The following is a 13,559-nucleotide window of genomic DNA, read 5'->3' on the forward strand; positions in this document are numbered from 1 at the left end:
TGGGGAAATGTCTCCAGATGATTAAACCAATTTCCGTTATGCAGGAACTGCCAAGAGGACCAAAATTTAGCTAATCCCTGCTGAACTGGCTGTATTTTGATCATACAGCTAGCTTTAGCCCTGACTCACACGTACAATTTTGGCATTTGCCAGTAATTCACAACGCACATTAAGGGTATTGGTATTTCTAGGGGGCCCCTTCACACCTTTACGTTTCTCTTCTGTGTGTCTCAGAACAAATGGCTGCAGCTCACATGTACAATTCCTACCCATTTCAATTCACTCCCTTCCCCAGTGCTCTGACCTTTACCCACCACACTCCCTATCTACACAACACGGTTATGGTTGCTAGTCCTCTGGGTAGCAATGGCAGCCCCCATAGACCTCTTAGTGGTTGTGTCCTTTAAGAGACTCCTCACAAGTATGTATGTATATTAAAAATAGAACTATCCTTCATGACCAACAGACTTGCAGCTCCGGTTTCAATTAATGCCAACTTCCCAACCAACCACATGGATCGTTGAGATTTCTCTCCCCCACATTGCTAGTCCTCTGGATAACAATGGCAGTCCCCATAGTCCTTAGTGGTTGTGTCCTTTAAGAGGCTCCTCACAAATATGTATGTAAATTAAGTCTAGAATTATCCATCACCAACCAACATGCAGCTCTGGATTCAATTAAAGCAAACTTCCTAACAAACCACGTGGACCTTTGTGGAGACTTATCTCCCCCTCATTGCTAGTCCTCTGGATAGCAATGGCAGCCTCCATAGTCCCCTCAGTGGAGACTCCTCACAAGTATGTACATTAAAAATAGAATATCCCTCGCACCAGCCAACGTAAAGCACCGGTTTCAATTAAAGCCAACTTCCCAGCCAACCACGTGGACAGTTGTGAGGCGACTTCTGTCCTCCTCATTGACCCGCATTCCCCGTCCTATTATCGACAATAGTCTGTACTCCATACAAAACAACTCTCAATCCTACACAAGGGCACCCTCCGCGTGCTCAGCCCTCTGTGTGGGAACTCGCTCTCTTTACCCTTCACCCCACCAATCGCCATCCTCCCCGCCTCCCCCGCTGACGTCACCGCCCACTCAGCGCTTCCACTTTCCCACATGACGCGAATGCCAATAAGGGAGAAACAACTACAACTCCCTACGAGCAACGGGGGAGGTTGACGGGCGGGGCCACGCAGGCCCAGAGAGGGCCGGACGTCACGTGACCCGCCCCAAACCAACCGGGTTTGAATAGTTTTTTTTTCAGCTCTCCTCTTCTTCCCTGCCAGCGGCTGCTGTGCAGTCACATCTATCTAAAATGGCGACCGTGGAACCGGTGAGTAGAGCCGCGAAGCCGGGGCCGTTATCGAATGTAGCCTTACGGTACTGGGAGCGATAGGTGGATTTAGCGAGGCTGCCGGGGGGGAGGTGAGAAGGTGCCGATCGGGGTTGGAATGTGCTGGCTGTGGAAGGAGCGGAGGGATTAAAGGAGGAGGAGCCCGGAGCAGCGTGTCTCTGAACTGAGGAGCGACTCGCACTCTCTCGCAGCGCTTCCCATAGGAGGCCGCGATGGCCACGCCTGAGGTGTCTCTGCGTCCCGAGGACGCCGCCGTTTGGGCCGCTTTTTGCCGGCTGTTCTAGTGGTGCTCGGTGGGGGGGAGGCCGCATGTTTGTCACGAGGCAACGGGCGCGAGGACAGAGCCGCGTGGCGGGCGCCTGAGGAGGAAGGGAACACGGCCGTCACATATGGAAGAGCCGAGTGCCCCCCACCATCTTTCCTGTGTCCCACTTCCCCCGCCCCCTCAGTGCGAGCCTCCTGTTTATTCAGCTGGGCACTTCCTCCTCGTGTGGTGTCACCCTGGGCTCCCTGCACCCCTAGGGGCACACATGTGAGAGGAAAAGGGGTGGGGGGCTTTGTACAAGTTTCTTTCTGTTTCTATTCTCCAGCTTGGTGAAATGTGCCTTCTCCCATTCCAGGCCTGGCACAGGCCTCTCACTAGTCTGGATAATGCCCCATATACACGTTTAGAATATGGGGTGAATGATCGGTCATGTTTTTTTTTCCTGCATGCTAGTCTCCTGTCAAGTTAAGAAGTTCCGAAAAGTCTTTAACAACAGAATAACCTTTCTGAAGAATGTATTTTTATTTTTGGGCGACTACTGTGCTGGTTAAACGAAAGTCGTACGATAAATATTTTCATACTCCCGTCTCTTTTTTGGACGATTGCTGTGTACTAACGATCAGACTATCGTACAGCCGCTTTAAAAGTGGCATTTTTTTGTACGATTTTCTTTAGGCCTCATTCACACCATGGTGCAGAGAGGTCAGTTTTTCTGCACATGTTCTGCAAGGACAAAACGAAAACAATTGTTCTCTGTGTGCCCTATTCACACAAGTATCACGTAAATTTTATTTCTGCACAGGAATCTGCTACGTTTATAAAACTCATTGACAACTGATGTGTCTGCAAGTGGATTCTGCCTGTCAGTTTTCATGCACGTGCGGTGTGATCAAGCCCTTACAGGACAGTCTGCGTTCTACCTGACCCCAATGCATCATTTTACTCTTGGGCCTCGTTCACATGGTTGCTGAGATGTCATTTTTTTCCTGCACTTAATCATTTGTTTTCTATGTGCCCTGTTTACATCACAAAACTAGTATCGCATGCAAATTTTTTTTCTGCGCAGGATTCTGCAAAGTGTATAAAACTCACTGAAGCGTGCATGAAAACGGATGGCTCTGCAAGTGAAATCTGTGTATCTGTTTTTCAGCACCTATGGTGTGAACGAGACCTAACACAATGGCGCAGAGATGTCAGTATTTCTGCACACATTCTGCAAGGGCACAACAAAATCAGTTCTCTGTTCCCTGTTTACACCACAACACTAGTATCATATGCAGATTTTTTTGGCGCAGGAATCTGCCGCATGTATAAAACTCATTGAGGCTCGCATGTAATCTGATGTTTATGCAAGTGAAAGCTGCACGTTGGTTTCCATCAGTTTTCATGCAGGTATGGTGTGAATGAGCCCTTAGGGCTACTTCACACCACAAAAACACATTCTAGATGCATTTTTGCTTGCAGTACACACCACATTCAGTTCCGATGCATTTTTGCTCTGTTCCAGTACAGTTCTGTGAAGAAAATAAGTAGCATGTGCTACTTTTTTTTCTGGACTGGTGTGAACTAGGGCCATTGGAATACATTGAAAACACTGGGTATGCATTTATTTATGTGGGGGGGAAGCACTGGTCTGAATCTGTTTTTTTTGTTTTTTTTTTTTGTTACACAATATTTTTGCAGGGTTTTTCAAATGCAGTTTTGTGGGGGGAAACATTTTTTATGCAAAAAAACCCAATACATAAACCAATATTTTTGTAAAATATAAAAGATGTTACACCGAGTAAATTGATATCAAACATGTCACGCTTTAAAATTGTGCACATCTGAAACGGCAACAAACTATGTAAATTTTATTATCCATAGGCGATGCTTTAAAAGCCTTTAGCCTGGGTTCACACTGATGCAGTCTGGAATTCACAGCGTTTTCTGTGCAAATTCTGCATCAGAATCTCACCCCGTTCATGCGAACCGCTACGGGTGTGTATGTTAAGTTAATAACACCCCGAAATCGGTCAGTAAAATGCGGTGCGATGTGCAGAATCGGATCACATAGGTGTGAATACCCATGCACTCCGATTCTAGTGCCGATCAAAAGAAGGGACCTGCACCTTTTTGGTGTGGTGTGATTAGAGCCATACAACATGTATGGCTCCAATCGCACCGCACACAAATTGCATGTGATTTTCACAGGAATGCAGTGCGGTTCCTGTGCGAATCATATGCAATGTACTGCACTGCATATATTTGAACCCAGGTTTACAGGCTACCACTTATGATTTACAGAGGAGATCTGGTTTTAGAATTAATGCCCATGAACAGTCATTTGTAGTTAGCCACTCTGATTGCTATTATAAGAGAGCCAACTGACAGCTCTAAAAAAACGGTACCGGTATGGTGCGTGCAGCTGCAGGCATCATACCATTACAATGGCTCAAACTTCAGTGACATATGGGTACGTCAGTGGAGCTGAAGCGGTTAACCCCGTTTTACAAAAAAAACCTCTTAGCTTATCAGTTCATCTTCTTTTTTTGTTACTTGGTCAGTCAGACTTCCTATCTTCACATTAGAATTCGCATTGGATGGGGCTGTGTGATTAGTGCAGTGCAATTTGAGCCCATTCATTTTGAATGAGCTCAAATCGCAAATAAGTAATGTATGCATTACTTTTGGAGACGCACTGCAACCAGATTACACTGTTTACCACATGTATTTGGGATGTCATTACAATTGACACCTACTGCAGATCGCAACTACAGTGCATTTAATGCAATGCAGGAAATGTGCACAGAACATGAGCTTTCCACGACACAATCTAGTGTGAATGGGGCCTTAGGGTGTCTCCACTCTGGATGAAGGAGTAATGTAGCTACCCTTGGACATCGGTATTGTCAGTTTGAGGAGAGGATAGAACTGAATGCATCTAACAAAATTAAAGCACCAGAATTGTGCATGCACTACAAACAGATCGCATGGTAATTTTGTACCATGCGTTCCGGTGCAGGCAAATGCACTGTTTGTGACTTGCAATTGGGGTGTAGTTAACTTTGCGCTGACGCCCGCTGCATATCGCAAGAGCAGTGCAATTGGAATGTGATGCAGGAAACCGGCATGGAACGTGGGTGCCCGGCACTGCGTTCTAGTGTAAATGGCCCCTTTAATGCTGTAGTAAACACTGCTGGTACACTTGTACTTATAATAAAGCTTACCTGTATGTACCAGGAATATTTCCTAAAAATGCAGCGTTTGGGAGAGATTTTCTGTCTCTGCAGCCTTTGACGTCACCAGTCCATGCGCTCTGAAGGCATGGCATACTCATTCCATTACTTCACAGCACTGTGGCTGTGACATGGCGCTGCGTTACTTTAACTGACAATTGTGCAGTAATGCAACACTGCACCCAAATGAAATTTACGTCCTTTTTTTTTTTTTTTTTTTTCCCCACGAATTTAACTTTCTTTCGGTGGTATTTGATCACCTGTACTTTTTTTTTTTTTTTTTTTGCGCTATTAAAAAAAGACAATTTTGAGAGAAAATATTTTATACTTTGTTATTAACCATTTCAATACCGGCAATTTTACACCTTCCTGCCCAGGCCATTTTTCATGTTTCAGCGCTCTCACACTTTGAATGACAATTGCGCGGTCATACAACATTGTACCCAAACTAAAATTTGATCATTTTCTTCACACAACTAGAGCTTTCTTTTGGTGGTATTTAATCACCGCTGGGGTTTTTATTTTTTGCTAAATTAACAGAAAAAGACCAAAAATTTTGAAAAAAAAAAAACACGTTTTTCTTTGTTTCTGTTATAAAAGTTTACAAATAAATAATTGTTCTTCATAAATTTAGGCCGAGATGTATTCTGCTACATGTCTTTGGTGAAAATAACCCAAATTAGGATGTATTATTTAGTTTGTAGGAAAGTTATAGAGTTCACAAACTATGGTATAGATCTGATTATTGATCAATCCTGAAGTACTGACAGCCAATCTAATTTCTTGAGGTCCAAGAATGTCAGAATAGTACAGATATCCCCAAATGACCCCTTTTTGCAGAGTAGACAGTCCGACGTACTTCATAAGAGGCATGGCGAGTTTTTTGAAGTTGTATTTTTTTTTGTCATTTTTCGGAAAATGAAAAAATTAAAATAATTTTCACTATTTTTTTTTTTTTTTTACATACTGTCACCAGTGCAGTACAGCGTCTTCATATAACTGGCATGGCGGTGAACAGGGACACTGACTGGTGACAGTATGAAAAAAAATATATATATATTTTTTTTTTATTATTATATTAAATTTTTTATTAATTTTTTTTTTTCATATTTTACTATGACCAAAGTAGTACAATGTTCCCATAGTAACATTGTACTACTTTGGGGAAGTGATCAGTATTTTTTTTTTTTTTTACACAATTTGCTTATAGCAAAGAATTACTTTGCTATAAGCAAGCATTTACCTGAATGAAATCGATTCATTCAGGGTTTTTTTTTTTGGTGCTTAGCTGTGATTTGGCCACATCTAATCACATGACATGTGCATGTGACCTGCTGTGACCATTCACAGCTAGACACTAGTATACAATGGATGGCATGATTGAAGCCACCCATTGTATACAACTGTCATATGACCTGCTGTGATTGGTCACAGTAGGTCACATGGTACCGGCAAGGGGGGCGGTACTCAGATCTGTCATCGGCCGTGTCCGAGGTACAAGGCCGGTGACAGATTGCGCGGCTCGGCAGCTGCGCATGTGCGGGAGCACGCCAAATGGCGTGCACCCGGAAAGCTGAAGTATTTTTGCGGCTGCCAAATGGCTATAGGCCGGGCGGCTAATGGTTAAACATGTCCATTAAAACATTTTTAAAATGTGCTGCTTTCATGTGCTTCACTGTAAGCACACTGCTTTGGATGGCTGTGCACAGCCATCCAAAGCATTGTGCACGAGCTGACAGGGAGAACTGTGTTTGCAAACCATTCTCCTTGTCGGAGATGCTCGGTAATCACCGGCTGGGACCTGGTGATTGGTGATGCCCCCTACCCGGAAATGCAAAATCGATTTTGCGCACCTGTGCCGCCCTGTAGCAGTATTTCTGCTATAGGGCGGTCGGGAAGCGGTTAATGAATTATAAAACATATCACAGGTTGTTTTTTTTTTAAATATCAAAGCTGATGATGTTACACCGAGTAAATAGACACCCAATATGTTATGCTTTAAAATTGTTCATGCTCGTGGATTGGCGCCATACTTCGGTACTTAAAAAATCTCCATGGGTAAAGGTTTAAAAATTTCTACAGGTTACCAGTTTAAAGCTAGAGGAGAACTAATGCTAGAATTATTTATTTCGTTCTGATGTTCATAGCGTGTGGTTTCAACACCGTTTCAATATGTGAGCATGGCTACGCATGCGTTCACCACTGCGCGCGAGTACAGGGGGACAGGGGCACTTTAAAACATTTTTTTTATTCTATTACTTTTTTATACTGTCCCATTTTTTTTTTTTTTTTGATCACTTTTATTTTTATCACAAAGAATGTAAACATCCCTTGTAAAAGAAATCAGCAGTGACATGTCCTCTTTATGGAGAGATCTGGTGTCAATGAGATTCCACATCTCTCCTCTACAATGTAAAGTATTAGATTAAAACAAAAGCATTGATCTAGTGCCTTAAGAAATAATGGCATTGTTTACTTTTGGTCGGAACAGGAAGTGACATCATGACGTTACTCTGGTACTCCAAGGGCAATGTGATGAGTGGAGGCCATATTTCTTCACTCATCTCAATGCCCAGCTGCTGCGATGGACAGATGGGTTCTCAGGAACCACTGGAAAGGGGGGTGCTTCCTTCTTGCTGCTTCTAAAAGTGATCTAGGAGCAAATCTGTTCAGACCACTTTTAGTAGATGGGGAGTTGCCAGCTGAAAAAGACATTACCAGGGTTATGGCACTTTGCTGCAGCCATAACCCTGGTTTCCACTTCCCAACTGATGGCGTATATATACTATTGCCAGTTGGGAAGTGGTTAATTGTAACTTCTGAAGCTGCAAGTTTTTTTGGGTTTTTTTTTTTTTAAAAGGGCTGTTGGTCAATCCAGTTCCAAAAGGATAAACATGTTATATTGTATGTGGACATTGAATGGCAACCCACTTTTTTTTTTTTTTTTATGCATCTCCAGCTTGGCTGGTCACATTCACTAAAGGTTTGACCACAAGGTGCCACAATTTACACATAATCTCCTCTTTAAGAGTGTAATAGTTTACACAACAGAGGATGCCCTGTGGACTGGTGATGAAGTCTCCCCTGGGGCCTGCTACTCTGTGGACTCAGTCGCTTCTGCCCAGAACTTAAGGATGAAAATTGCAGTGGGTTTCAGGTCAGTATCTGAAGGGCTTCAAGAAACCCCTTTAACCTAATGTTTTTCTGTAACTGCAGTTCTCGTTATCTGAGTGGAGTTTCAGTAATCTGATATAGGAGAGGTGAGTATAATTGGCAGTTTCCAGGGCGGCAAGACAGGTAGCGTGGTCCGCTTGCGCAAGGGAGAGTGTAGAGACGCAAGAATCCGGAACGGCCTCCTGCTATTTTACGGCATCCATCTCCTTTCTAAAGATGCTCTCCAGCCTGCTGGTCCATGTGTCAGTCGAGAAAGGAGCTATAAGCCTTTTAACTTCTGCACTAGCAGTTTTCAAAGAGGAGGGAGACCTGGCAGCTGCATTCTATACCTCTGGTGAACAAGGGAGCAGTGCCGCTGTAATGGTGGGAAGAGCAGGGTGGAAGCAGTATGCTAGAGGAGGACTATGGAAGCACCTCCTGGTGACTGCCTTCTGCTTGGATGAAGATTTAGCTGGCACCATCTTTTCCCTCTCTTCCTGTAATGCCACTAGAGCTGTATGGAGGAGGTGGCGCTGAATGGCCCCCTTGTTGCATTCAGCAGCGAGTGAGTGTGCCTTATAGACATAAGATAGGGTGGTTGCAGGACCCAGGATAAACTGCTTGGAGGACACAGAGCTCATCGGTGTGCAGCTTTGCTCCTCCGTAGTCATCCACACTCACCCCTCAATTTTTATTTTTTTTTCTACTATAGATTTTTGCCATTTTACAGCACAGTTTTAAGGCTTGATGTGTTTGGCATCTATTTACTTGAGGGAACTTCATCTTCCAAAATGTGTTTATATAAAAAAAGGGTATTATTATTTGTGTGTACGAACATTTTTTTTATTGTATTTCTTTCTTGAAGCCAACGTTCAAGTCAATATCCCTAGTATTTGTTGAAGACCTATATTCTTGAATACATAGAGCCCTAAACCCCAGTCCACCTGCAGTGTATTTCACACAGGCAAAATACACCTAGTGGGCAAGTAGCTGAAGGCAGTCCATTTATTTTGAAAAAATTGACTTTTTTTGTGGAGCACAATGCGCTACCATGTATTTTCACACTGTGTTGGGATACTATTCAAAATGAATGACACTGGATTGCACCAATGGTCATTACTGTGTTGCAGTAACACATGACCCCTAAAGCAGGGTATATTTGCTTGTGTTTTTTTTTTTTTTTTTGTTTTTTCTTCTCTAACAGCCAACAGGCTTGGGGAAAAAAGTGAACAGATTACCCCATCTACACAAGCAAGGTGCATGGAGGAATTCTCCCCACTGCTCCATTCATATTCTGACAGCAGGGACTCCACTGCTGTCCGAGTACGCTGATCAGCACTGCAGTGGCTCATTGAACAAGAGCTTTGCAAAAGTCCAGTTCCCACCTTAGCAGATTTACCAGTCAGTTTCTGTTGAGCATGGAGAGCCACACAGGTCAAAATGTGCCTGCTGCAAAATGTCTTGTTTTCCCAGTGCACCGCATGCGCTTCCTGTAGTCTTATATTTTATCTTGGGTAGAATAGAAAACCGTTATAACCCCTGTCAAGTTTTATTAGTCTGACTCCCCAATGAGGGCATTCACAACAAAAGGTGGTGACCATTATCACCAGAACAGTAAGTGAAGAGAAAAAAAAATCACGCAGTTATCACTTACCCAGGAGATGAGGAATCTTCCAATGGAAACAGAAAGTGAGAAGAAAAATCTTCCAAAGGACAATAATGCAACCTAAACAGATGGTGAGAAGGATTCTTCCAATAGCCAAACCTGTCACCAGATCAGGAGGTGAGAATGGAATCTGCCAGTGCATAAACATGTCACTGGAACAGGAGATGAGAAGGAATCTACCAATGGACAAACCTAGTCTGGTGATAACTGTCTGGGATTTTTCTCCCTTTGGAGAAATTTCTCAATTCCTGTTTCTCCAGAATAGGAATTGAAGGAAAATTCCTCTAGTAGGATGAAAACCATACATACCAGTTCATACTCTAGCTCAGGGGTCTCCAAACTATGGTCCTCTAGGTGTTGAGAAACTGCAAGTCCCATGAGTCCTTGAAAGACTGACAGCCACAGGCAAGACTCCCATAGGGAGTTGTAGTACTTCAGCAGCTGGAGGGCCATAGTTTGGAGACCCCTGCTCTAGCTAATCTAAATGAAAAATGTGTGCTTTAATGGTCTCCCAGCCAGACAGGAACAGTGCTGCCCCCTGTATCTGCCGTTTGATTTTACTCCTAGGGAGCTATGATGTGTGCCCGCTGTATCAGACAGAGAAATATTAATTGATGCATCAGCGACCCTGGTACCATGCGATCGCTGTAGACAGTCACATGGACAGTAGTAAACTAATTTTTTTGGCATCGTTTACTACTGTGATTTGACAGAGCATAGTACAGGGCCATTCGCAGCAGTCCTGTACCATATGTTAGCTGTGTCCAATCACAGTATTTCACACTGGCTGCAGGAACGCAGCTGCAGAGAATGAGACATGGATGTAAAAGAAAGCACAGTGAAAAAAAAAATCCTGATCACTCCCCAGAGTAGTACATTGGCACTATGGTGACACTGTACTGCTAAAGTGACAATGTGTAAAAAATATATATTTTTTTATGTTTAAACATCCTCCTCAATTCTCAGTTTTGTGTTTCTGACCATCCAGGAGTACACTTTGTCATGTTTGTTTTTGTTTCTCCTGGCTCTAATAATCGTGTTTGCCAGATCGTGGTGGTTCCTGGTCAAGTTGTTTACCTAAGGGTTTTTTCGCTCAAGACATATGACTTTGTTGCTTGACTGATGCAGGCAACTCACGCATCTTATTGCTTTTTTAGCCCATTCCTACTAATGCGGCAGTTGCGCTGGTGGTCATTGGTTCCCCTGTGGGGTTTCTTCCCACAGGGGAACCAAAGACTTTTGGCAAAAAAAAATGAAGTCTTCAGACTCATTATGCCTCTTAAAAAAAAAAAAAAAACCATTTGGAGTGTTCATTTTATGGGTGTTTCCACTGTCCTGGTGCTCCAGGGCCTCCAAAATGTGATGGTTAGTCAGGAAATTAGATCTGATTTATGCCCCTAGAAAGCCTGAAGGTGCTCCTTAGTTTTTGGGCCCCTCTGTGTGGCTAGGCTGTAAAAGAGTCAAGTATGTGGTATTGCCACATTTGGGGTAGTTGAAAAATTTATTTTGGGGTGTATAAAGTATGCCTATGCTGTGAGAGAAATATTGCAATTTTGTTAGGGGAAAAAAAAAAACTTTCTTTCTTGCATGTTCCATAAACTTGTGACAACATGACATTTTCAAAAGACTCACCAAATCTTTCAGAAAATACTTTGAAGTGTTTGATTTCCCGAATGGGGTCATTTTATGAGTGCTTCTACTGTCCTGGGGCTTCAGGGTCTTCTAAAACATCAGGAAATTAGGTGCATAATGTATGCCTCGAGAATACCTGAAGGTGCTCCTTGGATTTTGGGCACCAAATAAAGTACAACTTGGTGCATATGTATATCATTTTTCTTTTCCCATAGTTTGTAGACTTCTACTTTACACAGACTAATATACACTGTTTTGAGTTATTGTACCCAAAGAAATGTAGCCAAATGCATTTCGGTGTACATTTGTGAATACATTTATTAGCAAAATTTTAAAACTAAGAAAAACCCAGTGGAGATTTCTTGCCGGGCAATTCTGACGTTTTTCTTCTACATGGATAAACAATTATATATGATATATATTTATTATTAGTAGTATTATTTTTTTGTTAGAAAATTATGTAGAATTCCCCAGCATTATATCAAGCAGAGGCCCTAGAGAATAAAATGTTGGGTTATGCAATTCTTGTGTCGTGGTATTTGCGAAGTAATTTTTCAAAATGTAGTTGGAAAAAATACAACTTCGTTGCACACACACAATTTACTATTTAATACCTTTTTTTTTTTTTTTTTTTTGTAAATATAAGATGTTATGTTGAGTAAATGGATACCAAACATGTCACGTTTTAAAACCGTATGAGTGTACAACAGCAGCAACCTATGGTACCTAAAAATCTCTCTAGGCAGTGTTTTAAAATCTTTACAGGTTACAAGTTTAGAGTTACACAGGAGGTCTGGTGCTAGTTTGTTTTCAGTATGTTTGTGGCGATAACTTCACGTGTGGTGCGCTTTAACATTTTTAAAATTATTTATTTTTTTTACACTGTCCCTTAAATTTTTTTTTTGTAAACATGCCTAGTGATAGCAGTAGTCAGCAACAGGCACTCTTTACTGAGAGATCTGAGGTCTGGTAGACCCCAGATCTCTCCTGCCCTTAAAAGGATCTGATTGGTGTGATCAGAACCCTTCCCAAGCCAAGCCAAAAAATGGCTTTGTTTACATCTGGAGAAAATGGACGTGTCAAAATACATGTCTCTTCTGGTGAGATGATTGGGGGTGTTCGGTAAGCTGCTGTTAGTGGTGGATTCAGTCTCTGGTTCCCCAATCAGATGGGAGGGCCCAGAAAGGCACCTGAGATCAGCTTGTAAAAGCAATCCAGTGGCTAATTAGTCTCTAGGATTGCTTTTATATTACAGGACATCGCCAGTAGAAAAAGATGGGATGCCTGTAGCTGCAAGCTGAACAAAAAAAAGTGAACAACTTTAAGAGCACTTTATTCCCCTTTTTCATGCTGCATTGCAAAACATGTAGGGAAATAGTTTGCATACATTTTTGTTAGTGTAATGTTAGGAATTAAATTAAATTGCTCTTTTTTTCAAATGTGTGATCACTGAAAACTCTAACAACATTGTCTTCATTTGTGTGAGCATTTGCACTTGTGCAGTGAATTCAGATGTCATGCAGATTCATTGTGACCTGGAGATTCATTTATTGGGTTTTGTTAGCTTATCAGTAAAGAGACCAACTTTAACCCATCAATATGTTGCCATGCTTATGTTAGGAAATTTGTTTCCTTGTTTCTTTGTTCAAGAGTTCCCCTTGCTTCATGTCTGGTGAAACTGTTGTCGGCAGGACTTTAGGTGAGGGAAAACCTCGTTAACTGACCTCTGAGTGACGGCTTTAAAGTGGGAGTAAACCCATTTTTATATCTTGTATCTTTACCTGTAGGTAAAATGAATTTGTGCCCCGGTTAGGAGATATTTGCTCTTTTTGTCCGCTGGCACATGCACTCTGAAGGAACAACACTGTGCCGTGTCCCGAGACTCCCGCGTGCATGCGGGGGAGTATTGTCCGTGCGGTTTGACCAGACCAGTGGCCAGGACTCGTGAAGATGGAAGCCTCTGCAGCTGGGACACTGTACCGCTGGAGGGCTTGGTTTTAAAGTTGAGTTTCAGCTAAAAAAAAAAAAGTCTGTAGCTACAAAAACTGGAGCAATGCTTAGTAGTTTGTTAAATTCAGTTTAATTATTACAAAGGATTACCAAAGATGTATTTCAAACAAATATAAATGTGTAGGGTTTAAAAGAGAAGTTTGGCAAATCTGCTTTGTCCATCTCTTCTGGGTCACAGAAGTTCACTTGTTTCTGCTGTTCTGTGACCCAAATTAAGCCAACAGCGGGCTAAAGCTCGCTGTCAGCTGACGCTACAGAGCT

At 42.5% G+C, this 13,559-nt stretch overlaps 1 protein-coding gene across 1 annotated transcript in view; it reads left to right on the forward strand.

The window, feature by feature from the left end:
* The first annotated feature begins 1,193 nt into the window (after positions 1 to 1,193).
* The window catches only part of EIF4E (eukaryotic translation initiation factor 4E), a 32,307-nt gene continuing 19,941 nt past the window's right edge, over positions 1,194 to 13,559 (forward strand). Inside the window, exon 1 of the mRNA XM_089680580.1 lies at positions 1,194 to 1,333. Coding sequence (XP_089536706.1) covers positions 1,316 to 1,333 — 18 coding nt within the window. The 5' untranslated portion in view covers positions 1,194 to 1,315. The remainder of the gene's footprint in view (positions 1,334 to 13,559) is intronic.

This window comes from Staurois parvus, unplaced genomic scaffold (genome assembly GCF_062004578.1).
Source record: "Staurois parvus isolate SC_StPar_1 unplaced genomic scaffold, SC_StPar_1.0 ptg000244l, whole genome shotgun sequence".
NCBI classification, from domain to species: domain Eukaryota; kingdom Metazoa; phylum Chordata; class Amphibia; order Anura; family Ranidae; genus Staurois; species Staurois parvus.